This window comes from Gallus gallus, chromosome 1 (genome assembly GCF_016699485.2).
Source record: "Gallus gallus isolate bGalGal1 chromosome 1, bGalGal1.mat.broiler.GRCg7b, whole genome shotgun sequence".
Lineage (NCBI taxonomy): Eukaryota > Metazoa > Chordata > Aves > Galliformes > Phasianidae > Gallus > Gallus gallus.
In genome coordinates this window covers 88839659-88866038 of record NC_052532.1, presented here as the reverse complement: position 1 = coordinate 88866038, position 26380 = coordinate 88839659, and the positions used below count along the sequence as shown (strand labels likewise).

General features: G+C 37.9%; 1 protein-coding gene across 9 annotated transcripts; it reads right to left on the bottom strand.

Moving 5' to 3' along the window:
* Positions 1–305: 305 nt before the first annotated feature.
* LOC418421 (suppressor of tumorigenicity 14 protein homolog) lies at positions 306–26380 on the bottom strand. 9 transcript variants are annotated; one of them, XM_416635.7, is made up of 17 exons: positions 24606–26380; positions 24094–24262; positions 23326–23450; positions 22347–22414; positions 21112–21293; positions 20977–21015; positions 19980–20199; positions 18264–18403; positions 16725–16822; positions 15911–16023; positions 14922–15055; positions 12210–12317; positions 10175–10294; positions 9359–9542; positions 7003–7274; positions 5304–5440; positions 306–2881 (listed from the first exon to the last, which is right to left on the bottom strand). In XM_416635.7, the coding sequence occupies exons 1-17, from the start codon at positions 24684–24686 to the stop codon at positions 2723–2725; spliced, it is 2349 nt and encodes a 782-aa protein (XP_416635.4). In that variant the 5' UTR covers positions 24687–26380; the 3' UTR covers positions 306–2722. The 9 variants fall into 9 exon arrangements, 7 of the variants coding, with proteins under 7 accessions (XP_416635.4, XP_004938354.1, XP_040523149.1 ...); XM_004938297.4 differs by having other exon boundaries at positions 10178–10294; XM_040667215.1 differs by having other exon boundaries at positions 19980–20196.

The window sequence follows — 26380 nt, the reverse complement described above, 5'->3', positions numbered from 1 at the left end:
CCCTCTGACACATGGAACTGCAAAATTCTTAAATAAAACGGGAAGTTAAGAACTGATCTGAACCTTCTGGCCTAGGCTCTTATCTCAAACTGAACAGCAGGAAAGCTATTTATTCTGAAGTGAAGATAACTGTTGTTTCTAAATAAGGAGAAGAAACAAATGCCCTTAAATACATGCATTTGTAATGCAGGCAGGTTTGGCTCAGCTTTACAAAAAAAGGTATACTCCAAAGTACAAATGCAGTTTTGACCATATCTGGGGATTAGAGTTTCAGAGGCACAACCAAATGAAGGAAACACAGACACTTACATTTTCATCATGTGTTTATTGAAAAAGAAGAAGTGAATGACTTACGCCTTTATAGTTACTAAACCCCCTACAGAATATAATTTGAGTATCGTTTAGGCAGGAAGCTTAACACAAGAATTGCTGCAGGGGTAGCTGCGAGGGGAATGCCCAAAACCATAGCAAGAAAGGATGGAGAGGCAGCATCCCTGTTAGACACAGGAAGCACACTGTGTGAAAATTACAGTACTAACTCATTCGCACATTTTCCCAAAGACTAGTGGCTAAACAAGAACCACATATTTATGTGCTCTAGAAAAAAAGCATGCTGTGACCTGAAAGGACTGATATTCAAGTTGCCAGCTTCATCTTTTTCACCTGTTTTAAAAGCTAAGCACTTCCAAATACGCAGCACGATTCTAAGACCTTCTAGAAAATGCAGACAGATCTTTTATTAAACTGAATGCCAGAATTATTAAATATCATAAACAGCTTTGGAATCTTTAAATCGGGTAGATTTGGCTTACAGGCTTCATCACAGGTTATAGTTTTCGAAGCTAAATACTGCTAAGATTGAAACAATGATCTTATGACAGAAGCGTGGCTGTCATTTCCTCTACTTTCATTGAGACCAAGGACCTCTTAATTCCTTTTTTATCTCTTTCAGAGCAGTGAGGCCATACAGGCACAACCCTTTCTTCCGGCCAGGAAAAGAGACAAAACAGAGAACATGACCTTGAAACTCGATTCACTGCAGACCGAGGACCTAAAGGAAAGCAGCACAAACCCACCAGAAGAATGTCAAAATACACGGAGCATGCTGGAGCCAGAGATGAGAAAATCCACTTGTTACGCATTGGAGACATTAGACCCTAGAAGTGTTTTCTCAGTGTAAAGAGAAGGTAAGAAAGCAATAAAGACTGAGGAAGGTGTCCACGTTCATCAGGAGAGTCTCAGAGCTGCAAGATTTTGTTTGCTTTTACTAGAAGAACTGGATTCAACAAGAAAGACTTCCTGGCAAAGCAGTAGTCCTGAAACAGGTTGCTTGCAAACTGTTCCCAGAGGAATGCCACTGTGCATTTTATCCAGGCTTGCTCATGTGGAACCTTCTCTCCTCAGGCAGCTGTAGCCTTTCATTTTAGGCAGGTGGATGTGCAGTTTTCTAGCACCCACTGAAGCCACTGAGACATTGGCCTTCTATGACCCAGAGACCAATGTTATGCTGGTTTGAAGACTGATACAACACAACACAGTTCCACTACAGTTGCCACCTACCACTTTCTGCATGGGTGCTAAGTGAGCCCTCAGCTGCTTGGAGGTGGAGGAAAAAAAAAAAAAAAGAAGATAGTCATGTCTTGGATACAAACCAACTTACACTCCAGAGTGCCCTGCAGTTGAGATCTGATTGCCAGTGCCTCTATAAAGGAAATCATTCTGGTTTAGGCGATTTCATCACAGCCTAACATCAAAGAAGGCAATTAATAAATAGCCTTGGTATTAACAATTATTAATGATGGCAAATATACAGATTTATCTTAATCAGTTACATGCACAAATACGTACTTGCAGCCTTTAGTGATAGGAATGAGACAGTATTCTAAATTCCTGACATTTTGCTGATGAACTGATAGCTTACGAGGTCTTCCCTAGGAACTTTAAAAAAGCATAATTCACGATGCATTTTTACATGCAGTTTTCTTTAGTTTAATTAATTAAAATTCAGTATTTATTTCCTCTTATTTACTATTCCAAGAACATAATGATGCTCTTCCATTTTTTTTTTTAACTTTTTTTTTTCCCATCATAACATTTGTGAGCTAAGTATTTGGTGATTTTAGGAAAAGCACAGGAGAAGACAGTCCAGAAATTACAGCCCAGAAAAGAACAGCCATGAAGTGGCAGCAAAACTAAAGCACAAATTCATCTCAAATCTGTATACTATACTGATCATATTATTTGTAGTTTGGAAAAAAAAAATCAAAGGAATTATTCATGTTTAGAATCCTGTAACATCAATAAGGGAATATATGTGAGTATATATGGGATGTGAGCATGAATATCCGTATATGCCTATGCAAAGGTAGATAGCAAAAGAGATGCACATACATCTCAGAGGTGGAAGGAGGGAAGAAGATCTACCAAAACAATTTGGCTGGACTTTTTTTTTTTTTTTTTTCCCAGATTCAAATTTAATTTGTAAGGGAACTCTGTTTCCACTGGTAGGGAATAAGATGTATGAATCCATAAGGAACCTGAAGCTATTTGAAGTTGGGTCTGAATCCAAACAGTTACCACTAGGTGAATGACAAATGATCATTTCTGCATTAAGGTAGTGCTTTTTTTTCCACAGTGAAACAGCCAGCAGCATGTTCATGTACTTGATAATGTAGGAAGCAGTTTTTGTAATGAAGATGATCTGCATTTTCTCCTTGGCACATCAGTTTGTATTCTGACGAATCCAGTCATAAAGTGCTGTCACCTTAGTGTATACACCAGGACGATTGCGTCGCGCACATCCTTCACCCCAGCTCACAATGCCAGCAAGGTACCATCTATTTCCCTTTCCTGTGCAGGCCAAGGGACCTCCAGAATCTCCCTGAAACAAAGGGAGTTTAGCCATTAGCATACGCACACAGAGCACCGTAAAATGTTGAATTTATTCGATTTAATTTATAGAATTAGCACACTAAGCAACACAGTGCAAAGGCAAGAGGAAGGAGAAAAATTACTCCCCACTGGTGTCTTGTTACAGGATTCATAAAGCAACTCATCATAAACTGAATAGGGAGAAGAAAAGACAGGGATAGAAAGAGGGAACTCTACTACCACTGGTCATAATCTGAAAAGCAAAAATCCTTATGATGTTAAACGGGAACAGAAGGATGTCAAGGAAAGGTGTGTTTAAGTATTAGCAGCTTCATTTTCAAGTCTGCAGCACTTTCACAGAGTGAGGGAAAGGAACAAAGACTATAAGGGACATGCAAATAAGAGCTGGCTTCTCAAAGGGAGCATTCTGGTTTGTACAACATAGAAAATTAAAGATTTCAGTTTAGTTCAGTGCACAAGATCAAAACACATTTAGGCTCAAAAATGCTTTGTGACCTTCACTGCATGCCTTCAGTGAACAGATAGTTCACAGAACTCTGAACAGTTTATAAATGCTGCTCATATCTTCAGATTCTCCTGATGTATACAAGGCAGTTAACAGCCTCCAGATTGAGCCTGGGGTTTTTCTGCTACCTCCAGTTGGAGCTAAAACATGCAAGAGGCCAGAAGCAAGCCATGTACCAGAAAGGAACAATGATAGAAAGCCAACCAACCAAAATTATCTATTGATAAAGAAGAAGCCAGAACAGTTAATCCTTTCTTTCAGGGTGCTGTCATACTGGCAATTTGGATTATGAAAGAGGCTGATCTAGAGGCAATTTGAGAAAGGAGTCTATATATTCTGGCCAGTTATACAGCTGCTTGTGAAAGACAGAAGGAGCTGTGTGAAGGTAGAAAGAGGAAGGATCCTGGAAAGAGGAACCATGTAAAACCAAAGAACACCCAAGAGTGATAAGATAACTAAGCCAGAAAGAATATACACTATTTCTCATTGTAACTACCACATCAGCTAAAGAGAAAAGCTGTTTGGAAAATTCACATGAACTGTGAATGCACTACACAGGTTATATGACCATGAAGAAATAAAACAAATAAGGATGCCTACAAGGCTTGAATTGCAATACAAGGGTTTTCAGGGTGCTGTGGGAATTTCCTGAACTTCAACGTCATTCATCTCAAGCACTGCACAGGAAATATGATGGAGACAGAAGAAAAATAAATAATAAATCTGCTACAGAAGAAGAAGTTTAAGGCCCAGAGAGCCAGCATACTGGGACACAACATAGCATATTATATTGGAAACTGTATTAAACAGTATGGCCTATAGCAAATTCAGTTAAAATATCCATCAAAAAAATCTAAGGGCACATTTTATGCAACACATATTTTGGAGGAACTTCAAGCCTTAGGTGTATTACAACATGTTTAAACACAACAATTCTAAGGTTTAAGATTATACATAAATGGAACATTAAGTTAACAAAAATAATACTTCACTGAATAAGAACCTAAAGACTGAAAGAGGATCCTACAAACAGAAGTTTGACCCATTAAGAGTTATATACTGTAAAAAATAACCTATTGCATTAAACCAATAAACTTCATATATTATGCAAAAGTTCTAAATATCAAATTACCACTGTCTACATTCAGTAACATGTTTTTCTCCCTTTACACAGAATCTGGAAAAATGACCGTGTTTGTAATTCAGAAAGCGGATATTCATCTTAGTAAAATTAAATACTGATAGATAGCAGAAGTAGTCTAACAACTAGGGAGGGAAAAGAAGATAGAGTTGAGACAGATGAAGTATGTCCAAAGGATAGTTTCTGATTGTGTGCACAAATAAACTAGGTCATATAACTCATGATACCATGATGTAATCAAAACTAATTATACACATGAATAAACTTATGAAACAAAGAGGCAGCACTTCGACTGCATTTATCAAATTTACCTTTTGCATTTCGTATTTGTTTGCAACTGTAACAGTACATTTCTCATCAGACTGCTATGATCCCAACACCCAGATATCAAACAAGGAAAAAAAAAAATCAACATAAATAGCAAAAAGTGCAGGTAGACTTAGCTTCATTCCCTTTATCCTTACACCACTGCTACTATATAAGAAAATTAATTGTCAGAAAGGAAAAAGAATTGTTCTCAACACATTTTAATCCTTGTCTTGCGAAGTAGTGTTTCTCAAGAGTTTCAGATATTATTTATGCTAATTTTCCTTTCTTATTTTGAAGATCTTTAATTGCCATGTTAAATTAATCAGACATTCAGGACACCTCACTCTCCTACTACTAAGGAGGGGGAAAAAAGAAACAAAAATACTACCCCAGACTCTGAAGTTTTCCAATGAAAGTAAACATTTACTTTCAGTTTCTTGACAAGCCCCAGATTACCTGGCATGCATCAATGCCACCATTAAGGTTCCCAGCACAGAGCATGCGTGATGTGATGAGATCATCATACAGCTTGCTGCAAATGCTTTGATTAATTATTCTCACTCTAGCTTCCTGCAGTGTTCCAGCAAGATGACCTAGGAAAAAAACAAATGCTGCAGAGATGACAGTAGTAGAGATTTCTACAATGGAAATCACTTGCTAAAACAAAGGAGAATTGCTCCAAACTCAAACTCTACCCAACTGATAGTTGGAGAGTAATTCCTCTGTCTTTAATTGGGGCCTGCTCTCAACTTTGAACACTGCTGTCTACACAGACATCTTTAGACAAAGAAGTCCATATGCACCACCAGTATTCCCTTTCCATTTCCTCAGTCTTTATTCTTATGAACTTCTTCTGCCACAAAGTAGTAAAAAGTCATTGAATTATAAAAATAATACAATACATACTACTGAACGTAACTAGTTTTGAATGCCATTTCAATTTTTTCCCAAAGCTTTTTGTTATTTCCACTATGGTTGTCTCTAAACATTGTGTATGGCTTAGCCAAGGAAATTCCTGCATTGTTTCCCATCCTTTCACTTATGGATAAGGAGCCAAGGAATGCAACTGGAAGCAAAAGGGGACTGAAATTCAAGCATGTAAGTCACAAGACATACTAGGAGCTTGATTCTATACTAAAGCACTGGCATAAGGTGTTGCTGTGAACTACGTATCCTTAGGCATGTTTTGCCCCAGTAGTGAGCACAACCTTTTCAATATCTGGATGAACAGAAGTCTGTTTACTCATTAGTCTATTTGGGTGAGTTGGGAATGAAATAGGCAAGAGAGAAAAATATGTTTTTTTCCCACATACCTTTAGACTGATTTTAAATATTACCTAAATTATTTTGATAAAGGATCGTATAAGAAGGCATCATTGAAAAAAAAAATCATTTGCAACTTATTAGGCTATTAAGTGGTTATCTTAGATTTATTTATTTATTTGTTATTTTTCGCATATTAGGAAAGCCAACACTACCACAGCAGATGGCTTCTGATTAAACGTGAGGCACTTGATCTCAGCATAACAGTGGAGACTAATGCAATGCTGAGGAGCTGTCTACACTCAAGTCTCAAAGCCGGCTCCGGTGCAATAGGGCCAAGATCCTACAAGCTCCTCTGTGGCTCTCTCTAATTCTGCTTGCTTTTTTTCCTGCCTCCTCACTGCAGCATGCTGCTCTGATCTGCACAGTCAGCACTCCTCCTGGGACAAACGTGAATTTACCTTTGGTTAAGACAGACAACTCCAAAAGCCACCATATTCTTGCAGTTATTTCAGGGGCTCCATATTGTTAACCACAGCCTTAGAGACAAAGTCTTTCTCCTCTGTATTTCCAAGTTCCTGTTTTCTTGACTTGAAGGTAGATTATTACTATTCACTGGATAAATGGAACTATGAAGATGGAAATGGGCTCGTTTATTGTAAATGTAACATACGTGTTTTTCAGTGATCTGTGACATCATCTCTGACCCCCATACAGAGTATGTGTATTGATACCTACTGCACACTACAAGTATATTCAGAATTTATAGCCTAGCTATTTCGACATTTTCAAGTAGACCAGAAGTATTTTCTCGTAGGACTATAAATATTTCATTGTTAATGTTTAAAATTAAGCCAAAATTGCAAGAAGTATATCCAGGAAATGAACATACTATTTTCTTTTATGGCTCCCCAGCCAGTTACATAGCAGACAGTTCCATAAAGAAATACTCTAGAGCTGCTTGGTAAACAAATGGGCTGTACCAGCTCGCTGAAGAATACAGGTGTCTCCATTTCCAACAGGGCTATGTCATAATCTGAGATAGATTGGTCATACTGTGGGTGGACAATAATCCTTTTGATCGATCTCATGGCTATGTGATTGCTCTTTTCATTAACAGTGTGTAAGCCCATATATGCTCTCCACCTTGATGGAGCAGAGTATCTGTAAAGAGAATGTTTTTAGAACAACCCATTGCAAAGCAATGCAGTGTCAGTTCGCTCCATTTTATGAACAGTATGGTATTTGATAAGATTCATCAAAACAAAATGAATGGAGTATAATACCACTTATAAAGATAGATGTTTTGTAGTCTTTACCTCCTTAAACATTAAGTAATGGTATAAATTACCATTTTGAAAGTAATGTCCTGGAGCTATAAGATCAGTTCCTGGAAAAGCACATCTTTCAGTCCTCTTTACAGTAAGCAAAGCACTCTGTGTATTCTGCAATACTTTCATAGCTGACTTTCATTCAGATGAAAACAGAATCACACATGCTATGCTGTGGCAAATCATGCAGTTTTGCTTTGTAATGCAGTTGACTGTACGGTTTTCTTTTGGTACAGAGATCAACCCCAACTGAACCACCAGAAATCTGTTGCATAAATAGCGTTACAACAAATCTTACGTAAAACAAGAAGGGGACACGTGGACAGGTAGATTGCCCACAGACAATGATCAAAGCAAAACCAGACTGAGCTATTAGCAATGGGTTTCTCAGAGCTCTGTTATCAACACATTTATACTTTCAACAACACTTGTCTCAGGTAAAAGTCAGTATTGCTATTGACATTTCTGGGCGAGGAAATAGGCCAAAGTCAACTGTTGTGACACACAAGCCTCAAAAGCACATATTCTTCTCACACTAGCCATGGTTCTTTGGGGTCTTGGTCAAAATTCTGTTAAATAACATGTCTGCTTTAATTATAAAATTACTTTATGCAGATTAGATAATTAAACTTGAATGTAGTTTTTTAGCTGCAGCCATAACCTACTGCTGCATGTCACCGGTTTTCAAGCGTTTACTGTCCAAAGCACATGCATTAAAACTCTAATTAACACACAAACAGACAGCTATTCTGAGAAATCTCTGACTGTAATTACATCATTTGATAATGGAGTGAAACTGTTAGGCCTCAGATACTAGAATTCAGGTCAAATCAAGATGCGCCAGAGCATACAGAACTGGAAAAATCCTCATACACATACACATTTCTGTGCATGAAAAGAGAGGTCATCTACTTAATTAAGAATAACTGGGATATATATATACAGCTCAGGGAAATTCTCTGAACAAACTTCTCTATGTTGAATAAAAGCTAGATTACATCTCAGATACAAGCAATGCACTGCTGTATCTGTCTCTGCGGTATTTACAACCTTTATTCAGTGTAGTCTCTTTCCCGAGGGCATTAATGCATTTTCCACAATTGTATGCAACACTGCAATGTTAGTGGTTTAGTAAAATGGTGAGCATGAAGGCAATTGTTTTGCCTTGAGTGTAAAGCAAAGGAATACAAAACATTAGTCACCAACTCAAAAACTAATATGCAGTCATATTACTGGAACTCATGTACACATTGCATCAAGAGAACCGTGATGTGCCTGACAAGCAAAAATATTATCTCAGTCTTGTCTGAACATGTGTCATATGTTGCACAAGTACCAGATTATCTTACAAAAAAGCTATACAATCTTTACTGTAAATTATGTCTAGCGTACTGTCATGCATACAATCTCAGTCTCAGTGACTGAATACTTTCAATCACTGAAATTAAAATGTATGGCTTTCTGTTTTTCAAAATGTAACCACGGAGCCTTGGAAGTCACAAGGTGCGTTACTAAACTCTCTGCCTTGTCACACATCAGAAGCACGTATTTTCAATTTACACTATCTAAAATGAACACCGGTTAGTTTTACACATTCCTTAAGAATCATTTCCTTGGGAGAAAAAGGCCATAGGCACTGGGAAAAAAAAAAAAAAAAAAAAACATTTATCCTAAACCAAAGCAGTGTGTTTTATCATGCAGGATTCACTGGAGATAGAGGCAGAAAAATTACTTCAGATATTTGGGACTTCCAAATCATGCATAATACACCAAGGGTTCATGTACTTATAACATCACAGTTATACCTGATTCAATTTATCAGAACATGGAATGCCTACTACAGACATTTGAAAGCAATACTGCAAAATTATCAAACTTTAAATTGGAGAAGTGTATGGCAGCGTAATTTTTCCATACCTTATGGAATCGGAATCCAGAAAGCAATGGGCAGCAGATAAAAGCCACCTCTTGGAAATAACAGATGCACCACAGACATGTCCATGTGCTCCAATTTGTAAACTTGCTTGCCAAGGCCACTTTCCAGACTGTGCATCTTCACCTCCAACAATCCTGTTTTTCTTAAACAGATTTCTTCCACAAGCTAATAGAAATAAAAGGGAAAAAGTAGCAAAGGAGAACACAAGGTTATTTTAATTGCTTATGATTAATACATAAACTAACATTTATTTACAGACCACAAAGTCATCGCAGGGCGGGGGGAAGAAGTATTTTTCTTAGAGTTGGAAAAATGATATGAGTACTTGCTCATTTTCACTCGATGGGTGGGTAAGGAATAAACCACACATTGCCTGTCGTCCCCCTTACAGATTCCCTAAGAGGTTAGTAACCCAGAAAAACATTTAAGCACAATCCTAAACTGGGCTGTTTTCAACAATTTACTGGAATAAGATCTTATTCTTCCCCTACTTACATACACTGCTCCCTGACTCTTTGTATTTCATTCAGATCAAACAAGCAACAAGATCTACCAGTTTAACAACCTGGAAACACGCATTGCTTGAAATAAATACTCACAGACAGAATAGATCAGTAAGTTTAAAATGAGAAGGTACAAAATTTAAGATGTACGTTTTCATGCAAATGTTACCAGGAATTTTTTTTTAAACTCACATCTGATGTTATCAACTTTTAATACAGTAATACTTGACAATAGCACCAATTCCTAACTCCGTTTATGTCTTTAACTAATTTTTAAATTACTGTTAACCACACCACAGTTCACTTCATCAGATCCATCTGTGCAGTCAATTTTCCCATCACATTCAGGATTTGGTTTCAACAAGCATTTTCCATTAAGACATTTGAAAGTATAAGGGAAGCAACTTCTGTAGGCTGAAATGAGAGAGAAGAGAGTGTCACATATTAAAAAGCCATAGCTTCAAATGATTAACCTACTCTTCTGTTCCAAGAGTTGTTCAAAACCACACATTCCAATCTGTCTGAAGTCATAGCCTGTGCTCGTGTAAACAGTTCCCTCTGTGGAAAAGGATTAATAATCACACTAATTTAAATCTCAGTCATCCCTGAGGAAAGAGAGCACAGACTTCAGCTGCACTCATTCTGGTTTTAACTCTAAAGTGAGTAAACTAGGCTTGTCAGATCTATTGTTTTACCTCTACTAGCACTATTCTCATTACAAATCACACATTTACAGAGCAGGTATTATTCAGAAGTCAGCTTGTTCTTTTTAACAGAAAGTTGAGCGATCTCCAATAATTTTTTTATTAATAATTATCATAGTTTGTTACATAGGAATTCTGACCAATCGATTGCTATCATGCCCTGCCTGCAGCAGGAGGGTTGGAGCTTGATGAACCTTGAGGTCCCTTCCAACCCAAGCCAGTCTATGATTCTATGATTCATATTATCAGTTGTTTACAGTGACCTTGAAATAGCAGTAGGGATTTTTCCAGCAAACAAGGACATTCTGCTGGCTACGGCAAGGACCTAAGATTCAAAGCAAGGCAAACATTACAGTGGCAAAATGCAAGGAGACGTTAGTAGTACCCAGCATGTGTTGTAAAGACATGTATGTGGTAAAAGGACAAAAGTCCCAAAACTATGTCTCCATCCCTTATGATATTTGGTACTGATCAAGCAGCAGTTGAGAAAAACTTGCTGTTTTAACAGAAACACACAGCAAGCTGCAATTAGATCTTCTAAATAAAATCACTGTTTTCCTGGATTTTGCTTTATTAATTTTTGCTCTAGACTCTCCCATAAACTAGTTACACTATGCATGTTATATTTTTACTACTACGAAACTGGTACTTGGTGCTGAGAAAGAATACATAGAAATAATAAATTAAGTAAATAATTCAATAATTGGTGATGTGAAGCAGGATGACTACCAAAATAGGTCCACATCAGAAGGGAATTGAATTTACAGTTCTTTTGCAAATTAGATTGTATTAAGCAGAGATCTCAGATAACAATACTGTCATTACTTTTAGTCATTGAGATTATAGGCTAGAGGATGTCTCTTAAGATTCATTTATAATCCCAGTGAATCCTTGTGGTTATTCCTTATGCTGTACTTGCACAGGAATCAGTAGGAGAAGAAAGGTTAAAATACAACAGGTCCTTATTGGGAGACTGAGCATATCGTTTATCTTAAACAGTGACAGCCAGTTGTGACAGCAGTATGAATCATTCCTGCCGCAAAACAGAGCAGGGAATACTTAGCAGCAAAGCAATGGCAGAAAGTAGCTAAAGATGCATTCATTTTTTTTTAAGTTCAGAAAGTAGCATCTAGATTTTGTGTACTTAATTGGATTACTAATAGGCATTTAGAGATGACATTAACCTTTTTTGCTCTTCACCAACCTTCTTCTCTATGGATAGGCAAATCTAAAGATTTCATGTAAACGTATACTATATGCTTAGTCAATGAAGTTGATCTCACAGAAAAAAAAAATAGTGGAATAAAGAACCCTCCAAGAAGTCTGGGTTTTTTCTGTGTGAGGAGGGAGATGGTGTATGCCTACCACTACAAACAGTAATGGCTGCTTAAAGCCATTTTCAGAAAGTTAGTGGACATTGACTACAAAAGTACTTCTTGAAGAGGAAAAAAAAAGCCTTGGTTTGTACTCTTACATGTAGAAAATTCAACTGTATTTCTAATCTGCATGTCTACTGGAAGATTCACAAATTGAATGAGAAAGTTCTCCATTAAGAATTAAACTGAATGCATCTCCACTTCTGCCTTCCACCATCTCTTGGAAAACAGCAAAAAATATATACTTACAACAGTTGTTTTCATTGCTGTCCTCCCCACAGCTATTATCACCTTCACAATTCTTATACTGATGCTTACATTTTCCATCACCACAGTTCAACTGCTCTGGAGTACAACCTGAAGAAAAAAGGTCTGTAAATGCTTTATAATCCAAATATCTAGTTAGTGGCCTTGCGTTATCTTCACTTGCTACAGGTCAGCTTGACGTTACTTGCCATTTCTATCAGATTATCTTCTTGTTAGCTTCTACTGAGGGAAAGATTCACAGCATTATTTAACTTGTGCTCTGCTCTCTGAACCTGGATTACTTTCTGTTCACTCTTTCTGGCATCTCTTTACTGTTTCCCATCTTCTTTTACATGCGCTGTCCAGCTCCAGCCAAGGCCTTCCCACAGGCAGCTATGAACACCCCTTCAAACTTTTGAACTTCAAATTATTGAAGTCCAGATTTTTTATTATTGTTATTTTTTAATGGAATATCATTTCCTTTATATATGTTCTCCAGGTCACCTGGTCCATTCATAAATCCATTACTCCTCTCATTTCTGGCACTTTTCTTATTTCATAAGCATCTTCTCTAGTCCATCATTTAAATCACTAACAGAAATTATGGAATGACCAGTAACACATATTATCAGAACAACAATATAAATATCTTTCCATTTTGGCTGTGAGACACTGGCAATCACTTTCTGGAAACAGTTTCCTATACTTCTTTTTCTCACCTTGGTTCTCACACTTCCTGAAATTCTCACACAAGATAGCATGTACAGTTTCTCCTATATTTATGTTCTCACAGTATTCAACAAAATCAAAACTAAAAACTGCATGCTTACTTTTAACCATTCTTTCAGTATTTACAAATAGTTTAGCTTGACTACCCATTGTTTTATTTTTTAGAATCTTAACTTGTAAATACTTGCCCTACCACTATCTAATTCATCGCTACCATCCGAACAGCCTTTCCACTAATCAGACAGACTACCTGAAGGAATGTATGCTGTATCTGTGCATCCAAACTGCCGAGGACAAGCTAGAAAAATCATAGAAGCGGGTTGGGTTGGAAGGGACCTATAGACTAGCCAGTTCTACCACCCTGCCATAGGCAGGGTTACATTCCACCAGCCCAGGCTGCCCAGGGCCCCATACAACCTGGCCTTAATCTCCTCCAGGGATGGGACATCCACAGCTTCTCTAGGCAGCCTGTGCTAGGGCCTCACCACTCTGAGTAAAAAATTTCCCCTAACATCTAATCTAAATCTCTCTTTTTTTTTAAAGACCTTTTTCTCTTGTCCTATCATTGTCTACCCATGTAAAAAGTTGGTCTCATTCCTGCTTATAAAATCCCTTTAAGTACTGCAATTAGGTCATCCTGGAACCTTTTCTTCTATACACTGAACAAGCTCAGCTCCATCAACCTTTCTTCATAAGAGAGGTAGCGCCAAAGCTCTGATCATCTTTGTGGCCCTCCTCTGGACCTACTCCAACAGCCATACATCTTTCTTGTGTGATATTCCAGATAAGTCTCAGAAGGGCAGAGTAGAAGGGAGCAATCCTCTCCCTCTCTCTGCTGGCCACCTCTCTCTTTTGATGCAGCCTGTTGGCATTTGGGGCTGCGAGCACACATCATTTCTCCTCAGATCAGGTCAACTTTAATTTTTGCTCCTCTAGCACTGGAGGCAAATTAATAGCTAAACAAGGCTGAAGGACTAAGCTAATTTGTCCCACGTTTATTTAGTCAATTCCAATTTGGAGTTGTTTTCTTCTCTTTACTGTCTTGGTAGGAGGAAAAGACACTACTCAGCCAGTACTGTAGCTCAAAGCAAGAACTCCTCTATAAGAGTCTGAGAGGCAAGAAAAAGAATCTATCTCAGATACGTAAATACTTCTAAGTCACCAATTAAAAGAACTACACTCAGTCAAGCAAGCTGAGGATCTGAGGTTTCACAGTGTGATCTTTTGAAGTCACGGAGAACGTCCATTCCCAGGAATTTCATTAGCAAAAGGAAGTTAGTCTGTTTAGAAACAAAAAGAATATTTCTGGAAATAATTAAGTAAGTGCTTCTGGAAATAAGTAGAAAGCAAGCACTTAGAAAGAATATATTGCAAACATATTGGCTTGTCTAAGAAAAGTCAGAAATAAATGTATCCACGTTCTGAAAAACCCTGTTTCACCCTCTGGGTGTCTCAAAAATATCGCTAATACTGATTCAGAAGCACGGAGACTGAGGAGTCAAGGAAGGGCTGTAAGAAACCCAGCCATCTTCATGCAACATGCCAGCAAGAGGTCTTTGCTGACTTTCACTCAGAACTTATACTCTGAAGCTGGAAGTTGATTCAGATCATAAGGAGTTGTGAACGTAAAGTTCATGGTTAACTCCTTTTGGCAAAACAGTTGCACATTTTTGCAACTCTGTCATGCAGTTTGCTTGTTGCATCTTGGCTACTGTAAGGGCATTGACAAAAAGGCAAATAATTAGACCTACAGAAAGTGGGAAATCATATTTTTGTGGAAATCTTGTGTAAAATTAGAAACTAAGTGCTAGCTTCTATAAGCAACATTCACCTAATATCTCGGATTTATTTGTTCAGTTAAATGCACAATAACATTCTAAATATTACTCTCAAAAATAAGCAAAAAGGCAAGTTGATTTGTACATGCATTGTCTGTCAAAAATGGTTTCAATGAGCTCCTTTTAAAGTGTGTGTGTATTCACTTACTCTCCGTGTGACTGAAGGCTCTGTATTCAATATAAAATCCTCTATGGGTGACAAATTCATCGGAATGGAAATTGATAGCAACAGAATGGCCATATTCTCTGTTTCTGCCATTTTCTGAAATATCTTTACAGTATCTGGGAAGGCAAAAGTGAAAGGAGTTGATTTCCAGCCAAACTGACCATTACCACCTATCTGCCTTTCCTGTTATTGAAGGTTACAAATGCCAAAAAGCTGTAAAGCAATGCAATAAAGATATGTTTTTCTGTTTTGTTTTGTTTTTTAGTGTTAAAAGCTTTTCAGCCCAACAGAAGTATTAAAAAGTGCATTAACAAATATCTTCCATTCCACCCCACCATATCCGCAACTTTTCTGGAAGAACAAGATAATCATTGTCAGAGTTTGCTTTATAAATACCAACCACTTCTCAGCATGCTTAACTTCAGATTTTCCATTTGAGTCTGCAAACTCAAGAGCCTACGTATCTAGCACAGAAATCATGTAGCCAAAACCAACAGCTATTACCATATCAGTGCAATTCTTCCAAGAGACAAATCACTTTTCTTTTCTTTCTTCCAAAAAACATTTTTACTTGCCCCGCCCCCCCCCTTTTTTTTTTTTTTTTTTTTTTTTTCTGAAAGCAGTTACAACTATTAAAGAGTAACTGGCATAGGAAGTGAAATTTCAAATTATGCAAGCTCTTCACCCATGTTGAGATCATAGCCAGGAATGCTCAGATCCACTGCAGCTGCATAAAATCCTGCAGTTCTCATTGTTGCTCACATGAGAAACAATGAAGTAAATATTTACCACTGTAGAAAAAGTTGTATGCTTAAATTATCACGATGACAAATGTTTAGTACTGGGGAAAGAGTAAGTATTATTCTGCTGAAATTCAGTGGAAGCAAACCTGGTGAGACCTTTTTCCTTAGTATGATGTGTAGAACCATAAAGTGCAAAATAACATGTCAGAAAATAGTATATTGACTTACCTAACTCCATCAATTTCTAGCCAGTCTTTATCACATTTACTGGACCCTGGAGACTTCTCTTGAATTTGTATTGCAAGGATTTTTAATGAGAGCCTGTAGGCAGGCAAGGGTGCCTAAAAATCAAAGGATAAGTAAAGTATCACAACACAACCACAAAATAAAAAAGCCTGCTGCTGAGATAGTATGTAAATCATGTTTTACTTATCAACAGATTGAAAATATGATTTTTTTTATAATTCACAGCAGGACCTTTGAATAAACAGAATTTTTCTACTTTGAACATATATAGAAACATTTTTAGCCCCACCTTTGGCCAGACTGTGCTAGATAAGAAATGTAAACCTTTCTGTAGCAAGCAGAAAACATTATATCTGATGTTCACAATATGCTTGCACAACCACGTGTTCTTAGAAGGTCAAATAAAGAATTTAAGAAGGTTCTGCTGCACAGCTCAAGGAAACAGTGTACTGTGTACTGTCTGAGACATGATTTACATGGAGCTTTTTTCTCTCTGATACAGAAACAAAGCCTGGACTATGAGTAGTTTGCTCCAGCTGCTAGGAATTGTCATCTGGTCCACCATTTTATTTCAGTTATGTGCAACACTCAATCTTTTGGAAGCCAGAAATCCTTCTCTTCCATAGCTGGTACTTGGACACAAGAAGAAGAAAACAAGGTGCCTGAGAAGTCATGTGCAGTGGTCTTACTTTTTTTCCCCTCAATTTCACCAACATCAAAAGACATTTATCCCAGTTTTATGCCTATGTCACATAAAGCAAACTCATCACAACTCAGAATACTTCCCAGAACTTACTCGGATGATCCAGCTGCAGTCAATGTTTGGTGGGTAGTAACTTGGGTAGTAAGGGGAACTTAGACTTCCATTCCAGGAAATATAATGACCACCACACACTGGAGGAGAATTATAACGGTTAGGAACACAGTTATCTCAGCTGGGTTAAAGTGGAGAGCCTACTTCTCCTGGTAGGATCCTTCTCTATGCACAGAATTAGAATAATGGGTTGTGAACTGATTAAATTCAGTTTTAGCCAGGATTAAGAGAATCACTCTTAAGTTCTCTTATTATTATTATTAATCACATTGAGGCTAAATACAGAATACCTCTTTTGGAATTTTATTGTATTTTTTTTCTTATAAAAATAAAATTCTTTGACACTGAATGGAAGAAACAAATGAAACAAATAAACATGGACAGCAGTGAATACTCCTGCTACTACTTATAAGTTACCTCTGGCCTTCTTGTGAACAGAAGTTAGAAAGCATTCAGTCCTCTGAAATGATACCTCTGACTAATTTCATGTAAACCAGGAAGTTTGAATGTATTGGTTCTGAGGCTGAAAATGAACATCGCTTTTGAACTGCATCTATGAGGTTTCAGTTTCTCTCCTAGATGCCCATCCCCTATAGTTATTGGTTTTCTTTAGGTAAACAGTGAATAATAATAATAATAATAACAATAATAATAATAAACTAACACAAATTCAAAATTAGCATAATCCTGGAAAGGAACATGGCGTTCTGGGTGACGGAAAGTTGAATGCAAGGCAGCAGCATGCCCTGGCAGCCCAAAGCACCAAACATACCCTGGGGTGCATCAGGCCCAGTGCTGCCACTAGGCAGGGGAGGGGTTGTCCTGCTCTGCTCTGCACTGTGTGGCCTCACCTCCTACACTGGATGCAGCTGTGGGTGCCACAATATAAGGAGGGCATAAAATTATTAACCAGTATTCAAAGGAGGGCTACAAAGATGGTGGAGGATCTTGAGGGCAAAGCAAATGAGGAACAATAAGAGGAGCAGCTGAGGTCCCATAGATAGTTTGGCCCAGAGAAAAGGAGGCTGAAGTGACATCTCATGGTTGCCTGCAGCCCCTCATGAGGGGAGTGAAGGGCCAGCGCTGAGCTCTGCTCTCTGGGACAGCAACAGGGCCTGAGGGAACAGCATGGAGGCTGTGTCAGGGGAGGGGCAGCTGGGGGTTAGGGACAGGGTCTGCACCAGAGGATGGTCGGGCCCTGGAACAGGCTGCCCAGGGCTGTGGGCACGACCCCAAGCTGCCGGAGTTCAAAGAGTGTTTGGACACCATTTGGGTGGTGCTGTGTGTAGCCAGGAGTTGGACTCCATGGTCTTTGTGATCCCTTCCAACTCGGGATATTCTGTGTTTTTACTCTTTGTTCAGTTCTCAGATACTTGTTTTAAATGGATCAGAATGACAATTCACTGACTTATATGTCAACGCTCCCTCCCCTCAAAATACATTCTAGAAGTATTGCCGTTATTAGAGGTAATGAGCAGTAAATGTGATTACATTACACATTTGTTTATGTTAGTCACTTACTGATTTTAGGGATTGCTTGAAAGTGAGCTTTTAGTATACTCCTTTCTCCTCTGTGGTCCAATGAGAAGGTAAGTAACATGACATTAGTCGAAGAAATTAAACGTATAACTGGAGGAGTCCAGGCTCCAGAGCCACACCACCTGAAACATTAGGAAGATTGCATAGAAAAAGCTTCCCGCATTCCAGTCACCTTTTTTTTGTGTAACTAGGCAGAAATGACACTGATCCAATCATCTGTTTCAGGAATATTTCCTTGGCTACCATTTTCCCTTAGTTGTTCCACCTCACTGATACTACATGAGATGCTAATTTCCCTGCATCATTGCTGAGCAACTTAGAATAAGCATCACAGATATTCTTCCCTCGCAGGTGCACTTTCCAGACTTGTAGAAATATTAGAAAGGCAGTGCCAGATTAGGTTATTACAGTAGCAGCTGTGCTACTGAGAAGTAACGGGTAGTGATGAAAAAGCCTCAAAGTGCTCAGCTCAGCAGTGTTGCACATCATCTACCAACAGGTAATGAGACCAAAGTATCTTCAGCTTTTTAGCATTCAATTTGATTTCACATCCCAAGAGCTTTTACAAGAGACGTAGAGCTCTATCTGTGGCATTTCCTTCTATTCTACTTTAATTCAAATAATCCAGAGTTCATTTATGACTTACTGCATCAGTGTTTTCTAAACGTGTTGCATCATACACCTGTGGGTTTTTGCTAGCTTCCTGGTGCTTTCATGCATATGGTTGACTATCCATTTCTGGATGATAATAGGCTGAGCCACTACACAACAGAGAAACACTTTGGGAAATAACCCACAGTCAGCAGTAGAGTGTATGCAGCCCATCATCAGGCATGGGATTCTCCATGCTATGCTACCTATGTGTGGTGCTGTTCATTTGGAGACAACAAGAGTTTAATTAATTGCAGAAGGAATTAGTCTATATAAGCCTGGCGTTCTGACAATCCACCAACAGTGATGAGATCTACTGTCTTGTTGCTTAAGAACAGAGACAAAAGTCTGCCAAAAGAGCTGAAGAGGACTATCTCCTCATTTCACAAAACTGAAAGCACAACTGAATAAATACATTTCAGACACTGCTAACTGAATCTGCACGCTCACCTAACATCTACCTCTCTACCTAATAGGTCTGTTATTTTATTTTATTTTTTGTCCTTGAAACCATTTTAAAATTTATTAGACTATTTTGTTCATGGTAGATAACACGTCCACACATAAAACTTGACTCTGGAAGATTAGGATTAGTGTGGCTGCTGAAAATTACAATAATGTTTGATCTCATTTTATGCAAGTGGACTTCAAAGTGACTCTGGGGATGAAGCCTTCCATAGACGTAAGCCTGTTATGAACAGAGGTTTGACTGTGAATGAACTACTATAAAATAGGCATTTTCTACAATTAATAAAATACAATACTCTAAAAAAATGAAGTCTGTATATTTGTGTCAGCTATTTTATGAACTTCCTCACAGTAAAAAATTATTCATAATGTAAAATTAAACCCACTGAAATTTATAAATGATTATAGGGTGGATAATATGAGAGACCTTTTTAATCATACACCTTATACAAGATTTTTAATTAAGTTGTATTTGGAATCTCTTACATTTTGGAAGCCTGATTGAGATCAATTTCATACTCAGCAGTTTCAGAGAGCACCTCTACAGCTCAAGAACCTCTTTGCCCCATACTAACATACCTTGTAATGATCTTGTTCTGCAGAGGAAGAAGGAAATCATATGCAGACAAACGGTGCGATGCACAGCCCTCTGAAGCAACAACATGCAAAGAGGTAACTACCAGTTTCACCACGCAGTTAGAAGGAACTCGCAACCTCCACTGATAAAAAGACTTCTTGGGGTTCATCAGAGTTAGAGTTCTGTTGTTACCTGGCTTTGCATACAGGTCAAAGGATACTGCTATATAAAAGAATCTAGATTAGTGGCTGAAAAACTGAAGTTGAAAAATAAATAATTGGTGAAAATTTCAGAAGTGGCGCCAATAAACACCTACCTGCATTTCTTGATTATTTTAATCTCCTCTTAACTTATTTTCACAAATCTACCCCTTTCCCTTCCAGGTTGCATCACCTTCTCCTTCTACTCTGGACAACAAAGCACGGAGCTTCACCATCACCACTGGCTCACTGTACACTCAGCAAGCAGGAGGGGACTCTCCTGCAACAGCTACAATCTCTGCCAGAAACCTACCTCTTCCTTTGCCATTTCTTGGCCTACCTTCATGCAATGAGAACACTAAGTACGGGAAGCCAATCTCGAGACATGCGTGGTATTAAAACAAACAAACAAACAAACGGGAAGAGTCAACTGAAGTTCTACAGTATTTGAATGATCGCTAACTACAAACAAACTAGACACAAGGAAAACAAAGCCCTGTTTAGCTATATGCAGTAGCTTATTTATTTATTTATCTATTTATTTCAGATGCCAAGGACGCACAGCTCAATTCAGTTCAGTGCAGAGTATTCAATTTCAGCCGTGCTACTCAGAACATCCTAATAAAGCCAGTAAGCTATTTTCAAGCCAGGGAAGATCTCTAGTTTGGTTTGATTCATAAGCCCCACGGATACAAGGGTAACTGAGAAACTGCCATTTTCCTACTACAAGTTGTTTTTCTGTTGTTTCTTCTTTTTTCCCAAAAGTAATATGAGTAACATGGAATTGAAGAATAATTACCTGATTTTAGCATCGCATCGTATTCTGTAGCATCTGAAACTGAAATTTAGTAACTATCAATTACACAAACCAAAGATGAAAACCAGAGGAAGAAAAACAGACAGAATAGATATTAAATGACAGGTACATTGTTACCAAAAAGCTCCATTGTAACAAGATCAAAATCTCCTTCCCCAGAAGTACTGAATATGTGAGGTATTTGTTTACTACTCATTTCTTTTTGTTCCAATGGGATCAACTTTTTAAGAGAATCAGTAATATCCTGTGGTGCCCAGAATGTATTCCAGTAGTAAGCTCGAAGTCCATACTCTCCTTCACTGCATATGGGGAAAAAGCATCGGTGTCATAAATATACTCTAGGTAGTATTTTGAACATGATTTCCATTGCATTTCTGGCTTGCATTAATTTGTCAGTTGAACTGCCACACAAAGAATTACAGCTAAACATGGTGGCAAAAAAATCTGTCATTCAACAATTGATTTATATATATATGTGTGTGTGTGTATATATATATATATGTATATGGGTATATATATATATATATATATATATGTCTTTACACATATACACATTAGAAAAACTTTGATAAAAAGCTGTTTAAACATAAACACAGACAAAAATCTACTCCTCACAGAAAATCCTCCAAATGATTCTATGGAATTGGATGTTTTCATCCCTGCTGTATAGCTATCTGAAGACCATATTTCAGTTCTAGACACATTTGCCTTGGTATATTTTAACTGAGGCTTCATACCATACAACAATATAATTTTATGCCCGTGCTTTGATACAATATTTCACACAATTCTTGTTGATATAAATGATATGTACAGACACGTACAAAGTATTTTTTTCAGTGATTCAAAGAGACGGTCCATCATAACTGTCCTTTTGAAACTGCTGATGGACTGACCTTCCAGTTTTCAGAAACCTGGGGCAGTAACAGCCATCTGCTCAAAGCGTTTACATTTCTCAGCAGGAGCTTAAATAGAGTGCCTTGCTCAACATTATGCTTTTAAATTTTGTTTTTGAAAGGTTAAAAAGGATCTTCACTTGAATAGAGAAAACCAAAATAAGCGACGCGTGAAAAAAAACCATGCTGGACTATGATGCTAATAATCAGAAGCAGATGAACAGATTACAGAGCAAAGGCACCATTAATCAGGTTTCACTTCTCTCACCAATCTGTGATCACACTATTATCTTAGTACCCAGTTCACATTTTTGTCTTCCATTTCCTGTTATGAAGCATATTATCCCAGTATCATAGCATATTATCCCAAAGTAAGAAATTTAAAATCTGCCAAAAGGACAAGGCAAACACAATTAAAGATCTCATATTTAAACCACATGCTGGAAAAGTACCTACCTGAAAGCAGCCACTATGGACTTCAAATAATACTTTCCCGAGGTGGAACACTCATAGGATTCTGTGAGCTGACAGGTAAAAAAAAATTGTGAAAGTAACTCTGAAGTGTTATATTTTAGTGTCAGTAACTTGTCTTACATTGGGAAGTATTTATCCTATTCCATCCTTTCCGAAACCCCCTACACATGACAGACACAATCAAGCAATTTCAACAAATGTCTCAAACAGGGATCATAAAGACACACACATTCCCATTAGAAGTGATCACATTTATAGGAACATTAAGAAAGTTCTTGATATTCAACCATGAAAAATAAGCTTTTATCAAGCCAGCTTATATCGTGCTGTAAGACTTCACATAATTTAGTTACCTAAAATTTGTGGCAAATTTCTGTCATGTAATCTGGCTGTAAGCAAAGTGTATTGGCTATGTACAAAGCAGCTTGGAGACACTCAATTAGCCTTTTGGGGAAATATGGGCTAACAGAGAACTACTTTGTGTTTAAAGCTTCTGTTTGCAAGTAGCGAAGAAACTACTACTGATCTCAAAAATACGAACCCACATCAGCAGTACAAGAAAGCAAGCACTGTTCAGGGAAGAAAAGAACAAACCGAAACGGCTATGCATTAAATTTGAGCTATAATTGAAAACTAACAAAAGCAGCTCAAAGAGAAAATATGTAGCAAGGGAGAATTTTCAAGTATATAAAAACAAAACAAAAGAACAAACTCCTTCAAGAATAATAATTTGTCCATAATCATAAAGCCCCCAGAAATGCTGTCTTTATGGTAAGACAGAAAGACAGCTGTCTAGCTGCATTCCTAAAGCCGTATACCTTCACAATACATGTTTAAAATTCATTATTTGGGGAAAAAAAAAATAAAAAATTGTGACTCAAACTGGAGTCTTCTCCTCAATCTTAATTTGATTCTGCAATAAATATTATTGAATTATTGGTATACCTATGTGGGGACTTACATAATTTTGGATTGCCTCTGCTTGCAGGAGGAATTTCTGGGAGCTGGGATCATTGAGATCATTTGTGTAAGTCAGATTAGGAATTTCTACACTTCCACCAATATATATTAAAGAGAAAGATGGAGCTGAGGAAAAAAAAAAAAAAAAGGCATCAAAAATCAGCATATCTAATAACATTACAGAAAAGGTTCCAGAACAAGACATTTGCAGAGGCATTTATTTGTCTTTGGCATCAGCAAGCATTAGTTCTGAAGAGAAATGTACACTAACAGCCAGAGTTCCGAGTCCATTGCTAGACCAAAAGAAAGGAGAGGATCAAGGTATAGGTTCAGATAAGCATTTCTACCAGTAATGCTTTAATTGTCAAGCTTCCTTTTTGCAGGGCTCTCCTCCTGAAGAGAGATGATTTCATGGCTATGAGTTGAGCTCTGTGAAAAAGTGTACAAAAACTAGGAACTCACTCTGTTTTGAAAAAGTGACTGGAAAGGCAGGCTGTGAATTCATCAAGGCTATTGGGAAAGATAACCGTTAAATAATCATAGTATTCAGAAGCAGAGACAAAAATTAGGAATAAAATACACGCCTTCTTGTGCAACTATCAACACTGCTGATTTTTGTGCATTTTGTTGTTCAGCAAAGACGTTAAGGAGAAATGAAATTCAATGACTGCACACACATTAAGTGCTTAGCACAGAGCTTTTGAAACTAACCATTCACGCAGTTCAAAACCACCATCCCATCCAGACCGTGCTGGGGAATAACACTTACAGAACGAATAGCGCAGGGCTAGCACCATTACTGTAACTGATAAAGAAACTAGAGATAATATTCCTAGAAGCCATCTTCTCCAGAAACACGGTCTTATCCATTTGAAGAAATAGTACTTCTGACACAATCCCTTTTGGTAAGATGAGCAGTAGTGAAGGTATGGATTTTCCTAAAGAAAGACATAGGGTGGCATCAGTTGGTAAGACAACACAAAGAGACCCATTGCATCATTTTTCAGTATATTTGCTCTTTTAGTTTTTATCAGATACAAATTAATAGATTAAGACAATGTGTTTCATATTATGTCACACACAAAAACCATGCATTTCACTGTCTTGCATTTCAAATGATAAAAGGTCAGAGTGGAGGAGAGGAAAGAATTGCTGTCACTTTAGAAATTGCATATGAAGAGCAGAGATCAATACACACCAACAGAGGTCTATACATATCAGAAGATGCCAGAGAGATAGCTTACTGTGCCCCTGCTGTAAAGCACAACTGTTGTCTCTTACCTGCCCATCAGCCTGCTCAGGGTGGTATGGAGCTGGTATGCTGTACACAGAAACCCGTCTGGAGGGGAAAGCCCGTGTCATGATGCCTTGACAAATGCTTTCTGAGAAACGTAACAACAAAATCCTAGATGAACCTCATTCCTTAAACATAAACCAGTAATAGTGTACTGCTCACTGGCTCGCACACCAAGCTTCTCTCATTTCATCCTTGCCATAGTGCTGAAAGCTGGAGCCAGCTGATCTGCAATCAAAGAAGGTGGGGAGGAAAAGTCGCCATCGCTGTAACTCTTTGTTTTCCTAACTGCTGGAGTAAGATACAAATCCCATTATTTGAACACAGAAAAGCTACCCTCTACTTTCAGAAATACAATGGTAAGATAACCTATGCCACAGTGCAAAGGACACACAAGCAATTTACATGTGAAAAAAAAAATCCAGATCTAGAATAAACGGTGTAATTTCTAAAGAATCTGATGGAATCCACAGAAATATTTATAAAAGAGAGAAAACACACAATTCCAAAGATCACTTGAATTTTCCAGTTTTAAATGTGATAGACTTAAACCTGCACAGCAGAACAAACATAACTGCAAAGCAATTAACGTATTTCCTGTTCAGACTTAAAAACAGTATTGAGTCCACAAGCCAACAACTTCAGAGAGTTCTGCACAAAGTAAAAATGAATGAAGAAAGTTGAGGATTCGTGTGAGGAAATTACTTTTTACATAGGATACCTTCATGTGTATATAGCAAAGAACAAAGCTGGATAGAGGGAACAAAAAAGACAACGACACAGAAGAGGTCCAAGGAAACTCTACTCCAGAAAACAAAAATGGAACAACCGAAGTCAAACACAGGTCACATGATGACTACAGAAGGGATTAACTGGAAAGCAATCCTTTCAGCTCAGGAAGGCAAAATACAACTGTAAACAGACTGCTTTGTTCACACCCTCCCCTTCTTTTCCTACAAGTCTACCTCCATTGCGCGCAGAAACTGCTGACTGACTGACACTTTGCCCTCTCCTTAAGGGAAAAGAAACCCCTCGGAAGAGCTCAGAGTGAATAAAATCTCTTTGTCATCATCTCCAAAAATGAAATCAGTATTTATTACTTTGTTTATAATATATACATTCAGAGAACCCGAATCTGTGGTGATTCAGGACACCTCTCAGAGGGTAAAAGCATCAGTTTCATGTGGACAAGGGCAAGACCATTGGAGTAACAAACATCATCATATTTACTCATCTTGCCAAGGCAGCCTGAAGGTAAAGAATTCAAATTCTCAGGTGGGTGATATATGAAAAAATCTTGACTAGGGGGAAAATAAGGCAGGAAATAAAAGAGTTAGTAGTTTCAAAGCATGCAGACAATTAAAATAGAAGCTGGAAAAGGTATATTGCTAATGCTTTGTTCCATGCTTATCTGCAGAACCCCTGACCTCCAAAAATGAGTGCCCTGCAATTTGAGAGGATTAAGCTCACTTGCTGCAATCCCTTCTCTCTCAATCTGTTGGAAAAGACAGGAAAACTAGGATTAGCAAAACTACTATTGGCTGACTGCTATATCACTCTTAATTACTGTATGCACAGCTGAGAGGAAAAACATGAGCAAGACTTAAGCTGTCACCAGATAGTCAGCTCTATCTTTAGTTTCCTGATAGATTATTGTACATACGAATAACTTGTGCCTTGTAAAAAAACCAAAATGGCCCAGGTGCTTATTTCTACATCTTCTCCTGTGTCTGCAGATATCTGTATAGAACAATCTCGAGAT